The sequence below is a fragment of the Colias croceus genome, chromosome 1 (genome assembly GCF_905220415.1).
Source record: "Colias croceus chromosome 1, ilColCroc2.1".
In the NCBI taxonomy this organism is placed as follows: domain Eukaryota; kingdom Metazoa; phylum Arthropoda; class Insecta; order Lepidoptera; family Pieridae; genus Colias; species Colias croceus.
The window spans coordinates 6,031,765-6,047,912 of NC_059537.1; the positions used below are offsets into that span (position 1 = coordinate 6,031,765).

Below are 16,148 nucleotides of genomic sequence, written 5' to 3' on the forward strand. Positions count from 1 at the left end.
GTCCGTCACTCTGCAGTCGCGCACCGAGCGCTATACTACGAATACGTCGGGTGGCGCCGCGCCAACCCGTCGCGTGATAGTGTTGTGTCACAGCGGTGGGCCAGGTCGGTTTCGAGATTTCTTCGTTCCGACGTAACCATGGCTCTCAATTCGGACGGTGAACAGAAATCGAACCTGGTCCTCCGCGTGGATCAGGATTCTGACTCGGTTCTGCAATCGTTGTTCGACACAGTGCTCAAGCCGGACTCGAAACGACCGCTACAGGTGCCTCTGCGTATGCGACAGCTTCCAAAGTCGTTCTTTAACCCGCCGTCGACCGGTTCTAAGTCGCCATCTGTGTCTCATTCGCGAGAAAACTCGGCTGACTCCGCGTTCGGATCGTCATCCGCGACGGGCTCCGCGCCGGTGTCTCACTCTCGGGCGCACTCCTCACCTGCGAGTTTACAGCAGACGTATGCCGCGGGACAGCAGACCCAGCAACCGCCCCTTCACCACCAACACAGTAAACAGAGATCATATGATGTGGGAACTCATATACCAGATGAGCTCGGCCCACTTCCAGCTGGGTGGGAACAAGCACGGACACCAGAAGGACAGATATACTATCTTAAGTAAGTCTATTTAATATCTTATTTTATAAAGTAGCCGCTCCCGGCCTGTTTTTATTTTTTGTTGTCACCAAAAATTTTGGTAATCATAATACCTATATAAATGATAATCTTGAATGGATCAGTCTCCATAAACTTGTTTTGAAATTAGAAACTGACTCAAATGATCATCAGGCGGATCTTGTTTACTGAGACAAGTTCTTTTGTGTTACTACATATTTTATTTACACACTAGAGGTCCGCCCCGGCTTCGCCCGTGGTACAGTATATTTCGCAATAAAAGGTAGCCTATGTCCTTTCTCGGGTATCAAAATATCTCCATACCAAATTTCATGCAAATTGGTTCAGTAGTTTAGGCGTGATTGAGTAACAGACAGACAGACAGAGTTACTTTCGCATTTATAATATTAGTATGGATTCAATTTTTGTTATCTACCTTGTAGCTTTGACACTATTCTCTATACCGCCTGAGATTGGGTAATATGTACACATAAAAAAGGTACTTTCATACTGAGAGCATAAGATCATCTTAATATATATAAATCTCGTGTCACAATGTTTGTCCTCAATGGACTCCTAAACCACTTAACCGATTATAATAAAATTCGCACACCATGTGCAGTTCGATACAACTTGAGAGATAGGATAGGTTTTATCCCGGAAATTCCTCGGGAACGGAACTATGCGGGTTTTTCTTTGAAAACGCGGGCGAAGCCGCGGGCGGAAAGCTAGTCTATATATAGGTAATTTGATCATATCTATAGTTGAATAAATAATTACAATATACACTTACAAGGTACAAGGATACAATTAAACTATTCATATATACCACATTTTTATTTAGAATGGATATTTTGATCTCTATTGATAATAATAAAGCTCATAAAAAAAGTAAATCGCTATGTAAAAGATGACAAATATTAATTAATTAATTGTTTTTCATAATGGCACCCATCTATGTCGTAGTCCGATCTATGATATGGGCGGTATTATTGTAATTTAAATAAAAACGATTTTGGCGATACTTGCTAATCATCATTAGACATCGGATTATATGCACGAACAAAATGCCAAAATATGCATGCAAATATGCACTAAAAAGGCCGAAATATGCACTAAAACTGATATGCCTAAAATATGCACAATACAAAATCAAAAAACCTTTATTATTACCAGCGAAATTTTGTGGCAATATACAAATAAGCATTTTTACCAAATTTTCAAATTTTTTGAAATTTCGGGCTAAATCTAGCCCTTTCTTGGAATTTAAGCCGTGTTTTAAGTTTTAGGCCCCAAAAGGGTAATCTAGCCATTGAATGAATGGCTCAAAATTAACTTAAAATGGAGCCCATTTTGCATAATAAATCCGATGTCTAAATCATCATGATAGTAAAATAGATTTAAGGTTGTAAGGCTTATAGGTAACGGTGACTGATTAAAAGTCTCCACCTTGCAAAATTGCTACCTAAGTCTCGTGAGTGTTGTTAGGAATTATTATCTATATATTTATATTATATATATTATTATAATATTTCGCCTTGAAATTCAACCAAAGCTGAATTTTAAAATAACATAAAAATTTGTGCGGGTAAGAAACTAAGACCAAAATAATTTAAATGAAATATAACCTAACCTAACATAAATAAATTTCAATTATCTTGTCAACATATGCATTGTTCTTATAAAAATAGTAGTTTAGTACTTATCAATATTTTTGGGTACAGTATCCTGCTTGCTTATCAATATGGTTTCACCTAACAAGAATCAATTACGTATCGTATGCATTTTTCTTACTTTATCACAACAAAAAATATAAACAGTAATTATTTTCGATGGACAACCTGACTTTCTTGTATTACTTTTTCTTGAATTATCTATCCATCAATGAATACCTAATAGTTTAATGATAACGATGAAAAAATTGAATTCCAAGAAATTATTAATTTTGATATTTTAAGTGTTGGACGAAGAGTAAATACCTAATTTTGTAAAGATGACTATAATTTTACAAATGCACAATAAAAACAGCGACTGATAAACTATCAAGGTATGATATCGTATAGAGGCGCCAACCAAAAATAATAAAAATGTTTCTAAATTACAGCAAGAGTACGGTTAATGCTTATCATTAGGTATCAAATGCTTCATGTTGAAAACATATTGTCGTCACAAGTTATCTTATCGCGATCGTATACCTTTCGTCAATGCTCAACAATGAAGTATGATAAACTTGGGAAAATGATTCATGATGTAAACAGAACAACGTCGAATATAGGTTGCTGCTTATTAATTTCTTTCCTTGTCTTGTGTTCAAAGTAAAATTCATATATCTAATCACGGTTGTTATCCTTTTGGTGTACTCAACTATGTGATCATGCTAATAATACACGGAAGTACTTATCTTTTGTAATTGAATTTCTACCTAAAACATCCTGTAATTTTTACATAATATTTTCTTTAGCTGTTAATAGAAAAATCGTTGGGATAATACAGTTGTTACATAATCAATGATTACTACGTTATATTATAGTATAGATTATTATCGATACCTACATTAAAATATTATGTTCTTTATGTAGGGATATGTAAGTCTTTAAGAACGGTCGCAACTTGTAAAATAAACAGACACACCACACGTGATCTATTCGGCTGAAATAATCGTATCGATAATATTCTGTAATGGCTGCGAGCCTGGCGCCGTTGCCATTATTGTTAATTTTGCTTACGTACCTAGCCTAGGATCAAATCTAAATAGATACGTTGTTGAATAAATTAGTGTATAGAATGTTACTTTACGAACACAAGTAAAAATCTATACTAGAACCAAAATTCGAAGAAACGTTAATTACTTTAAATATTCTGCTGTTCAACAATTTTACCTATAATAGAAAATATCAATGCCAATCAATATCCAACCAAAATCGAGAACTCTAGAAAATTCGAAGAAAAAAATAAAAACTTACTGAAATATAGCTCGCGTTAGACTTTGGGACTTGGGTTATTGAATAACATAATTAGATGCAAAAACAAAATTATATAACATGTTGTGCATCAATTTACTGTAGGTACTTTGTTGCTTATAATAAGTTGTTTGCTAACAAAGTTAGTTACCGTGTCGGATCTCAACACCGCGCCGTTCGTCTCAGACGTGGAAGACAGCCAATACGACATCAAAGCTTCAGTCACATCATAAATAAACTTAACCGACATAATATTCATCAAATTTATTCAATAATGCTGTTTAGTTTTAACTATTCTATTATTTATGAAGTACCTACTGTAAAATACATAGACCTATTTCGTATTCAATTGTTTTAAATTTATCACGAATTTGGGTTATGAATCATCCAGGATCTAAAGATTAAAAATGAATGAGTAATATTCTCTTATGATAAATACGTTAGGGGTAACTTTAATGCTCTTTTTAATTCCTTATTTTTTCGTGTTTGCGTGTTTTCTCAATAATATATGTTTCGCGTCTTGTTTCAGAACTAGGAAGTCGTGTTAAATTGTCGTGCAATAGAAATCGTTTAAATAAATCTTCTATTAATATTGCAAGAGCAAGCTTATCATTCATGAATTCAGTGTAAAATAATGTTATTTCGATACCAAAAGCATTAATTTAAACAGTCGGTCGCTTGGCTCCGGCGTACGAAACGTCGGCTGCACGAAGAACAGCGCGATGGACCATTGCAAGCGGTGCGTCTCTTCCGTGTCGGTAAATAGACGTGCGCATCGTTTCTTAATTGCTAGCTGGACCGATGTTTTATAATCTCCATAACGTCCAGCGAACGTCTTGCTAGCAAAATGTTTGCTTTAATTATTATTGGAATGGAGGGTAATTCTCTGTGGTTTTGTTCGGCTAGACTTGGCGATGTTCCGAAATGGGTAGCGATGCAAATTACCTTGGCGAACGCCCAACACGGCGCTATCGGCCGGTAGCTAGCGTAACACCTTATTGGTAATAGCCACTGCTTAGTGTTTACCTGTTCGAGTGTTAATTCTATAATATCATAGTTACAGGAATAAAAATTAGTTTTGAATATCTAATATTACATAGATAATAGATTGTACTAGTTTTATCGATCGTATGTAATAATTTTATATAAAGCTATATTATGTAGCTATATATGTTACTTGTAGGTACTTATTTAGAGGTAGATACTCTTAAAATGTATGCAAAGTGATTACGCATTTAAAAATATTTCCTTTTAAGCTTCGTCCCTTGAATTCTAAATCAACCAAACTTGTCACACAGAATACAAAGAATAGTAAACTTCTTATTTAAGTCCGTTGAACTTTGTATATAAAAAGGTTTCCTAAATTTTCGAACAAAGTCATGATAAATCTTGATATTCTGGTACACAATTAGATCAACTAGATATTATAGATACAAATTTGCTTTCGATTAGCCTACTTTCAAATTAAATAAAACATGATTTTTTCTCCTAGCAATCTCCTTGACATAAGAATAATTGTAATTTATCACATAGATACATAAGTATTTTATATAATACACTAAACTTCTTTAAGAAGAGCTTGAAATCTATCTACAATAGGTATGTACCAACTACTATAGATATATTGTTCTAAAAATCCGCAAGCTTTATATTGCAAGACAAGATGTCACTGGAACATTATCCAGTACCTACTAAAGAGCAATAACTATTGATTTTATGATACCTTTCAAAAATCAACAACTAGGTGGCTAAATGGTTATACCTTCACGATATCTTCTAAGAAGTTTACTGAACCAGTCACATACACAAGTGAAGTTATCGCAGTGTATTCAAAGCGATAACATTTGAAATACAGCTCACTATCGTCTTCTAAGAACTCGGTCGCAGCAGACGCTACAGGTACCTGCCTAACGGAACCTTACCCAGAATATGATTTTGTTAGGACAAAGGCACTTCAATAGAAACGTATTACCACAGGTATTACGTAAATGCGGTTAACTGCGATTGGTAAAACCATTTATAGCTTGTACTTTGTTTGTTGTTTGTAGCTCTACATTTCTAGTTTTACGGTAAAAGTTAATATAGTATAAAAAGAAAACTTAGTAGTTTTCGAAATTAATTATAAAGCTGATCTAGACATTGATTTAAAGGATCACATTAAAAATATATTTTAGGGTACTGCTAGATATTAGGAAACGGGCCACATTAATTTATTGTGACAGGAAAGATTTGCTTTTTATTTAAATTTAATATTTATCATGAAAACCTCTCTGGACAGCTATATAATTATGTATAATATTTTAAATCGAAGTCCTAACTTCTAACTGTCCAGCATCGATGGGTATTTCCAACATCAAAATATTTTCTCACAGGTATATTAAGTACCACTTAATTTAATCTTTCTCGAGCGCGTCGTTAAAGCCTCAGCGCTCTTTTCTTGTTTACCCAAACATAATAAACAAAATAACACTGTGACATAATTTCCTTTTATGTTTAGAACAGCGTTAAGTGTTATATCAATAAATGAAAGGTTTATACAAAACTAAGCCTTATTTTACAGATTTTACACCAGTCTATTGTGTGCGGCTTCGTTAGGAAAAACAAAGTACTCAGTTTCCACGCTCTGATTACTGGATGTTGGCTCTAGACATCGTCTTTATCGGAATTGATCAGAAACTTTAGTAAGAAAATCTGATATCAAAGTGGGGTCTTGACTTAATAAAACCGGAAAACAACGACCTCAAACGCGTGCTGGTAGTTTGCAACAGTTGATTTTTTTTTATTCGTCTCCAGTATGTTCTAATATGATACTTGTAACATTTCATAGTACACATAAGATAATTACATACTAAAAGAATAACGTAGGTGCATACCGTAGGTGCTTACCCATATTTTTAACAGTAGATACCTACAGTAGATATGTAGGCTGGGAATCAATTCCTACACAACATATAGGTATCTACTTACAATGTTTTTTGTCATTTATCGCTGCCTACTAAGTACCTACAAATCAACTCGCACATTATATTGCTCCACTTTCATTTATGAATTCAAGAACTAGTTACGTTTTCCATAATATTCCTTTCAACTAGCCTAGCGCTTCATCGGTAAATATTTATTTTATTTATGCCCAGCAATTAACATTAATTAGTTACTAGATCGACACGTTGTTTTCCCATATTCAATTATTATTTTTTAATGTTAAAAAGGAAAAGAAAATGGAACAGCCAATTTACAATGAAAGCTGGTAAATTTTGCAACACAAAATCAAGAGGAAATAGGAACGATTTATCTTAAAATATATTTATTAAAGTAAGATACATAGGCAGTTTAATATAATAATTTATAATGATTTTTTTTAGTAATTATTATGTTTATCAACAGTTATTAGTAGTTCGAGTGAATTTCTTGTGTAGGTACCTATAGGTATTTTTTTCATAAAAAAAATTCAGTCAGAGGTATATAGGACTTACATACATTCACAAGGGAAAGGTAAAATTTAAAATATGCATAACCACTTATCTTAGTCATTGAGGTAATTTTTCTGATTACTTGGAATTTGAGTGTAGGTTGTCACATGTTTTTGTTTACTTTTGAGACGAGGTATTAGTAATATGCTCTATACATACATAATATAATAAATTATAATGAAATTGTATAATATTATGTATTACCTTCTAGAAGTAATAACGATACTAAAGTAATAATTAATTATTATTTACCTAGATATACCTACGTAAGTATATAGAATTTACAGTATATTTATGATGTTAATGATTTTGCTTGTACTACATTTTTTTTATTTACTTTTTAATTCAACTTGTACTTTTCATCCTGGTGTCAGTATATAATTCTTAAAGCTTCTTTGAGAACGTTGCGATGTCATCTATGCTAGTGAATAATCATTATTTTGTTTTAATGCAATCGCTCAATGAAAGAAGTTTACTAATCGGCGTAAATATATAATCAGTGTGAAGATAAATGTAATTAAACATTTTATATGCCCGGTACCTTAGCCCGGTACAATATTATATTCATAATGAATAGTTAAAATGGTTGCTCTTGGCAGTGAGTGCATCAAGTTTACTTTTCTTCTACCTCTACAATTGACACAGCGGCTTGTTAAGGGTACCTAAGCCTTTGTTCGCGGTGCGTCACATTATCTAGTCTGTGGATACAGATGGTTTTCATCTTGGTTGTGTCATCGGTATTAATATCCTCCATAATTTGTTATACTTATATCAACAATGCTGACTATTGTGATAATAACAGAGGTACGTGTATTCAGCGAGACCACACCGAGAGCCGATAAAACGAGATTGCTTGAATCAAACTGCATTTAAATATGACGAACAAAACTTTTATATTGAGTAGTTAAATGACTATGATATGTATAGAGATTTATTAAGCAGTAAGAATGAAGACTAACTGTTCTTTGAGAGTATCGTCAGGCCTAATTGTAGGATCAAAAGGGGTCAAGTGTGTACATCGACAGGCGCCTTAGGGCCCACGTCATGCTGGGTTGCCGAGGCAGTTTTAACAATGACAACATACTACACTTGGACATTTATTTTTGATATATTTTATGGTATGGTTCTATTATGTTCAAGATCACAGCCACTAAGATTAAAATTGTTCAATTAAGTAATGAAGGAAATAAATAAGAAGATAATGTTTACTTTAATAGAAATTATTAAATCTTGCAGCACAGACATAGGAAATCCTAATAAGTCATGATTGTACTCAATGTTTTCCAGTTCAAGTAAGTGATTGTTAACGGAAGGTACTCGCTATACGTATTGACTATTACTCATTTAAAACCACAGCTTGACGCGGCGATAGATTGTTGGAAACACAAGTATTATCTACCGTGTATATGCCTTAATAGAATGTTAATTAGTTACCTACCTACTTAATTTATACATCAAATGCAGATTTTGTTTCTTTTAAGAAAACAAACAAAGAAAAAACGTCAGCCAAACAGGTTAGGTGTAAACAGCGCTAATATCTAACATGGAGATGGAAAAGCTAATTAAATCTATATACTTAGGTAAACATTTTAAAGTGGAAAGATTTCTTCTTTATTAAATTTAAATACCTACACGATTATTTGGTTAGATAAAAGTTCAATTGACCTTTCTAAAAAAATCATGCACATAAATTTGGTAAACGAATGTAATTTGGAAATTTAAATATTTGTGGCATGTTACACGAAACATGAGATCACATTCGTTGCAGTTTATAATAACCCTGATTTACATAATCAAATTATTTCTGGGATCGGGACATGTACCTAATGGTGTTATTATAAAAGAGATGAAATGATACTGAATTAGTGATGTTAACAGTGTATTATTGAATGGAAATTGTTGCAGTGAAATTTGTAGTATGAGATAATTCTTGTCTAGCTGATTTATGAACGATGCTTACGTCAGTAAAATGTGCGGACGTAAAATGTATAAAAGAGATAAAATCGCGATTGGTCTGCAATATTCGATTTAATTGGTAACTAAGTGATTACTGGCATGTTTTAAGTAAATATTAGAATCGACTTTCCAAACATCGAAGGTAGTAAAGATAGTGGCGCTGAGAGTGGTAAGAACAGATTACGTCGTGTCGTTGCCGACAGCAGCGGCGCCTCGTTTCTCGTCTTGTTTACGTCTAATTTTGGCGCGTGAGCGCCGCGTCGCCCGCCCCCGCGCCTCCCGCGCTCTTCCATTGAACACTTCGCATGCGGTTATTTCGGCATGGCAAATAATAATGAAAACACGATTTTTACTAAGAAATGTCATTTAGATAAACAAGGCGCAACTGATTTACCTACATAATATTTTAATAGAGAGTTGTGGTAGGTGGTGCATCTTTACTGTGTCTGTGTGACGTAAAAAATTTCACCGGACTTTAGAATCAGACTACTAGATATGCCAAGGAGGTTAAATTGAATTGCCCAAAACATCACATACATTTCCTTATTTCATGATAAAAAAAAAATAACAAAAATAATCTTCTCCCTAGTTATGATATCACAGATTAATCCATCTTCAATGTCTGACAATATTTTTCCAATTTTCAAAACAAAACATCGATACATTAATCATTGTTCAACGAAGGAGATGGGCGTCGTAGCTTAAAATTTAATTGTGTGCTCTCAAAGTGTATCCGCCGTGAATTCGTTTTTCACCTCGTGCCGGAGTTAACGAGATCTTGTTGTGTGATGTTGCCGCAGCCTCAGGAGTCCGATACAGCTTCTCGGAATCGGCCGTACACTGGACCCGCGGCCCTCCATAATATTATTCCTGCATTCAACAGGATTTGTTTTGTGTTCTTAAATTAAGTTGACCAAAACCTATTTCGTCGATACGATTCGTTATAAATTTATAATGTATCTATAAAATTGTTCTATTAGAGCGGTTTCCTTCGTAACTACTCATTTATTTATAATTTTTTTACTGTTAATAAAAAGTATCTATATAAGTACATAGTTAGATTCATATCATATTATAGGAATAATATATAATTGCTTCTAAAGCCAACTCAATTTCAGTAAAGAAATAATGACTTATGATAGAATATTAAAAGCCGTGTTCAGTAATAATTTAATACTTTGTATCGATAGATCCTTTCGTAAAAGCCTATCCGATGTTATTGGTTTCTTTTTTTTGTACACCCGAGTTGTTACTAACAAAGGGCTTGCTTTTTTCTTTAACTCCTCCCCGGGTTTTTGAACGTCATGGTGCATTCTTAGAAAGCGCATTCTATTTTCAATAATAATTTAATTTTTTTGTTAAGTTTTTAAAAATTAAAGTCAATTTAAAACATTTCTAAATATAGCCTACCTAGGTACTTACTTAAACTTTTGTAGAAAATATATTATTGACGTTATAGCTTGGCTCTATTAATCGAACTTTTGTATTACCGAACGATTGCCACCTCTTGCAATTCGAATGATATTTAAAACTGAATGTGACATTTTAAATCTTGGGACATAGGCCACGGCGCGCCTACTAAGTACTTACCTACTTAATCAAAGTTTGATAATAATTGTTGTTGAGTAAAACACCACTAAGTATGCAAATAGATGTTTATTATGACTGAGTATTTAAATAATTTCAAATTGTCACCTGCAAGTTCGCCCTAAGATTATTTCATATACCTAAGTACCTACGTGTTTTATTTAAGATTTTTTTGTAAAAGTAGTAAAAAATAGATAATGCTTGCAAGAGTTTCCCGTATAATAATTAAAACGATAAAGAAGAGCTCCAAAAGTTCATTACCTTTACAGGCATTGCAATTTGCATCTCCTTAGTATGATCAACAAGTATTTTTGTTGTTTTTCCTGTTACAGCAAAGTAGACGTTGCTACGCCTGTCATAAATATTTGTATCCGATACCTAATAGTAAGTACACTATAGTCGCAATGAGATACCCAAGTAGATAGACAGTCAGATGTACATAAACACCTTTGAATAATTTACCATCGAAGGAAGATTATAATGTAGCTCCTTGAGACAGGTTGTCGGTGACGGCAAAAAGTACACCGACATCGAAACGAATATGCGGCGAGGTAATGATGATGGTGCGGGAGGAGGACCGAGCGGGACAAAGCTTTTACCCACAGGAGAGAACGAGACGTGCATACAAACACACGGGTCTAAAGTCCGTGGTCGCTATAGGACAGTAGCCTCGCTGTAACATGTATTGCGATATACTTGAATGGCTTTAAACCAGTTGCTTCTTGGTACCAATGGTCCTGCCATCATAGAATATAACGCGCTTGGAATACTTAAATCTAATACCGTTGCTGATACTATTTGCATTGTTCCAAAATGGTTCGCCCAGTGAAAGCTATATTATTACCAGATATAAAAAGTCATAGAGAATCACAACCTTCATGATGTTACAGAATATTTGCTAAAGTAAAAGCTCCGTTAATGGCGCATTAAATAAATCGCCGAGTATCGCATTGAAAAAGGTTGTTCTCGTGTGATAACTGTTTAGTTCCTGGCCAATTGTGAATCCGGTGCAATAGCAACGGGCAAGTGGTCGCAACTCGCAGCTATTAGAACTTCCTGTGCACTTGCTTCACAGTGAATGGGCGTTCTATCAACCTGACTAGTGGAAGCCATATGAATGAGTAGCGCGTAATGCACAATGAATTATTCGTGCCAGACCGGCTTCCGTTGGCGCCGGACACATGCTCCGTGTTCTGCCTTTTTCTGATTAACGTCTAATTATAGGGCACAGCTCTCCACATGATTCCCTATGACTCAGGCAGACGCAATAACAGCACAATACCGGTTGACTTATGAGTATTTATATATGGTTTTGCACTATTTTGGACACAGTGCTCTGTGCTGTGGGTGTAAGTTTATGATTACAACTGTTATAACGGTTAAATGACGTAAATACAACAGAATAAAATGCAAGTTTAGAGTAGACGTCAATAATGTATTGGCTATGATAAGAACGTCCCTATGTTCCACTTGCATCAAGTAGATACATACAGCTTCCACTATACACAATAAATCTAGTTATATAATGCTTTACAGACTAACTATCGATTGTTGTTGTTAAAAATAACATTTAAATAATTATAACGTTGTAATTGGATAACATATATAAGTGTTTAACAAATGTTGTCAAAATTGTAAACAAAGCTATAAACATAATTTTTCGCTCACATATACACGTACTAATTACTAAGTAAAATAATAATGATCGTAAATAACAGGAACCGTACAAAATTAATATTGAGTTTGAATTATAGCCATTTTACGTACAATGACAACCACTAAACGACCTCTAAACCGGTCTATAGTCTTTATTACATTGATCTCAGACAAAAATCTTCGTTCTGTGAATCGCTTGTCATTTTGGATTTGATATGCGACGACCCGGATGCAGTCGATAGTTGCCTGACACAAAGATACATAGTGAAGGCGCTATTATTAAATTTTAGTAAGCTAGAAATCAATCAAGTATAACAAGGAAGAATAATTATTCTCCCATGAATACTGTTAATAACTACAAAAAAATAGTTATCAACAAGTTGTATTAAACCTTTCACCACAATTATGACTCCAACAGTTCCTTATATGTCGCAGGATAAAGTATAAATTTTTACAATACTGATTAATTTGTAAGTTCCTTACCCTATATTTTTGTTGCTTGTGTAATCAGTGTTTAAATTTTAGTTGAAAGTCATAATTTCGTCACGATAAGGCGGGCGTTATCTCCGTACTTTCTAAAGTTAGATGAAAAAAACATGTTGTTAACCTCTGGCAGCGAGCGGCAGACCACCTAGCCGCAAGGCCGACTGCTTCGTTCGCTCTTTGCGCGTTGGCCTATACGTACACGAACAGCTTTTACACTATCAATAATAAAACAATCTCGATCGCTTTATTATTTATTCGACTATTGATATGTTTTTATGATTGTAATATCTTCACCTTAACTTTTATGTGTCAAGATGAAGTATAACTTTTTTATAAAAAAAACTGCTAAAACGGAAACTTGCAAAACGACTTTTACTTGTGCTTAATAATTTACTTGCTACTTTCCTGCTCGTAATTGGGACTTAAACTCATTGATTATAAAATCATCTTACGTAGATATCTACTTACTTACCTACTGCAGCAATGGCTTACCATGGCTTTTTGTTAAGGTACATACCTTTACATTAATTATTATAAGGTCACTCGGTATCGCTATTATTTAATAATAATTAGCGTAGGTACTAAATATATGTAATAATATACACATAATTATAATTGTTCTAATGAAAAATGAACGTCAGCTCAGATGAAACAGTAGTCCCATAATAAAATCATCGGCCGGAAGTGGATGCGTCATTCGGACGTTTTCGTCCAATTCTGTTTGTGTAGTTGTAAGCGTGCAAATGTGTAGGTAGACAATATATTATACACGAATAGTTTTTGTTGCCCATTTTCAATTTCTAAATACCGTTACTGTGCTAAAGTCATGAGTATCAGGTTGTATTACTTTTCACTATGCTCGTGAACGTAAGTTAATGACGGAGTCCTCATTATAATATAGTTTCTTGTGTACATAGCTTCATATAGGGTTACTGATTACATATGTGTGCGTTTATTTACGTACGCGAGCGCCGACTCGTCCGAGATTCAAATTTAGAACGCCGACTCCGCCATGTTGTTCTCGGTGAAAAACCTATGATCCATCTTAAGCTGTGGAAGTGACAAAAATGATTTCACAATAAATAATTATTAAAAGTCTCGAGAATTTAATACTGTTGAGTTTACTAAAATGGAGAACAGGTACTCGACAAAAATGCTATTTAGGTAAGCATGTTGATTGTTCATACATAAGTCTAGGACAATAAAAGCATGTGTTTATATAAGCCGGACTAAATTTAAATTTCGGTTAACAGAAGTATATTTAGGTGATCTGTTAAGCGTATTCGTCTGAATGAATGAGTCATAGTCAGAATTGGCTCATTTAACAAAACAGATTGTTTTGGGCAATACCATTTCAATTGAAGTATTTTTTGCGATAATTTGCAAATGCAGTCAGTTGTAGGTAAATAGCAATAAGAATTATTAAAGAAAATAATCAATGTAGGTACTTTAACGATATAATACTTATACAGTTTTATGCAAAAGCACTTTTTAAAGTTTCATGTGACTAATTCATTAAATTGATATTCCTTCTCTTTTTCGATGCCACTTTCGATAAATTGTATTAGTATCTAATTCTATTTGGGTATCATTTAAGCTATCACCAATTTAATTAGTTTTGTGTTTCTTAAATAATAGGGTTTGTCCTCAAAATAGTAGATCTGTCACCAAAATGTAGTCACCAAACAATGCAAAATCAGTTCCTTAATAAATCACCTAAAATCCTGAGATATAAGGTCTAGTACCAAATAAATGTTTTTTTATGTATTATAATAGGTGTGTCCTAATAAGTATTTAAGCAAAATATTTTAAAGAGATCACCAATGCCATAATAAAAAATAAACATTTAAGAAATTAACTAAAACAACAAATTATCCACGATAATAAAAATATGCACCTACAACAATGAACGTGAAATCGGGAATCACAGAGCAAGTAATATTCGGAAATGAAGTAAACTTGCATCTCTCTCAATCAATCTTTAAAATCAATTTTTAAAGCGCGCCAATTTGTCTCCGCCCCTTTGATCATTTTTTCATTAAAATTATAAATTGATGTATTAAATTGGTAACGAATACTATTAATTTAATATCTGAACGAAATAAAATGTTACTACTGTACAAAATATCAAATAAAAAGGAGTCGCAGTCAGGGATCGATAATCGATTTATTTGGTGACAAATTTACCATTCTGAGCATAGAGCTATTTATTTAAGTAACAAAACTTTTATTATAAGAACGAAGTTTATATTCATGTAATGCAATATAATTTTATTGGTTAACGATCTCTTATTTTACACATATATTAATATTAATTTGATAATTCATACCTGGTAACAATGTTTGTTTATCTGAGAACGAAAATATTTCGTGGTGATAGATCTATTTATTAGGTGATACAACTTGATGACAAAATATATAAATTTTGGTGATAGAAAATATAGTTCCCATTCTATTTTTTTATCATCCACAACAAACACACCAAATGACTACTGTAATAAAATACCTAGTCAATATTTTTGTCGAAGATTTCATAAAATTTTGACAAATTTATTGGCAAATATCATTTAACAATGTGAAGTTGCAATATTGCATATGCAACTACGAGGACCTTCGCAACTTTAAATGATATCAGCTGATTTTTTGCGATATAAGTTTGACTGGATCATATAAATTGGCATACTAAAGCCTCTCAGAGTTCGCCTGTATTATGTTTATCATAACCGTTAACGTCATTTTATAAGGCCATTACTTAACTGCTTCTTGTCCTGATTAGTTTGTTTTCCGGGGTCCGTATTAACGTACAACGGCACTCACGCAATTCAAACGATTACGTAATCAATCTCAAAGAGTTAATGCTTTGTTTCGAGGTTACGGCTGTACAGTGTACAATACATCTCGTCTGCAGTGTTCATACGAGTGTAAAAGCAGGAAAATTATATCGTGTTCAACGAGGATGTGCGTCCGACATGACGTGCATCCGCCGCCTGCCAGTGCCATCTTAGGAGAGATCCGCACCAGATCTGGTGCAATTTTTTCTACCCATTCGCTTCCTTGCACTTGAAATGCTTTCATCAATTACAAGTCTAAATCACAGGTGCTATAAGGCTAAGCTTAGTAAATTGAAACTGATTGTTAATCGGTTTTAATTTTGATAGAGTCGATAAGTTTCAGGTTTTTTGGTTTTTATTGGAATTCGGAGTGAGATAATTCATTGTGAAATAATAAGTTTAATACTAGTAAGTTTTGTACTAATTAACATGTTGTAAGTAATCATTTTGAACAATATATAAACACAAAAGCTAGACGCACTAAGCCGCTAGTGACTCTACTTACCCGTATCTGTGTTATCGAGAAAATGCAACAGTGTGTTGTGTAAGAGTGGAAGGCCTTCGCAAGAGAAAGATATTCTGTTTCTCAATGCT

At 33.7% G+C, this 16,148-nt stretch overlaps 1 protein-coding gene across 3 annotated transcripts in view; it reads left to right on the top strand.

Moving 5' to 3' along the window:
* The window catches only part of LOC123693731 (transcriptional coactivator yorkie), a 26,234-nt gene continuing 10,086 nt past the window's right edge, over positions 1-16,148 (top strand). For 2 of the 3 annotated variants that reach the window (XM_045638937.1, XM_045638945.1), the window contains exon 1: positions 1-611. In XM_045638937.1, the coding sequence (XP_045494893.1) occupies positions 139-611 (473 nt within the window). In that variant the 5' untranslated portion in view covers positions 1-138. The remainder of the gene's footprint in view (positions 612-16,148) is intronic. The other variant, XM_045638933.1, reaches the window with a different exon arrangement.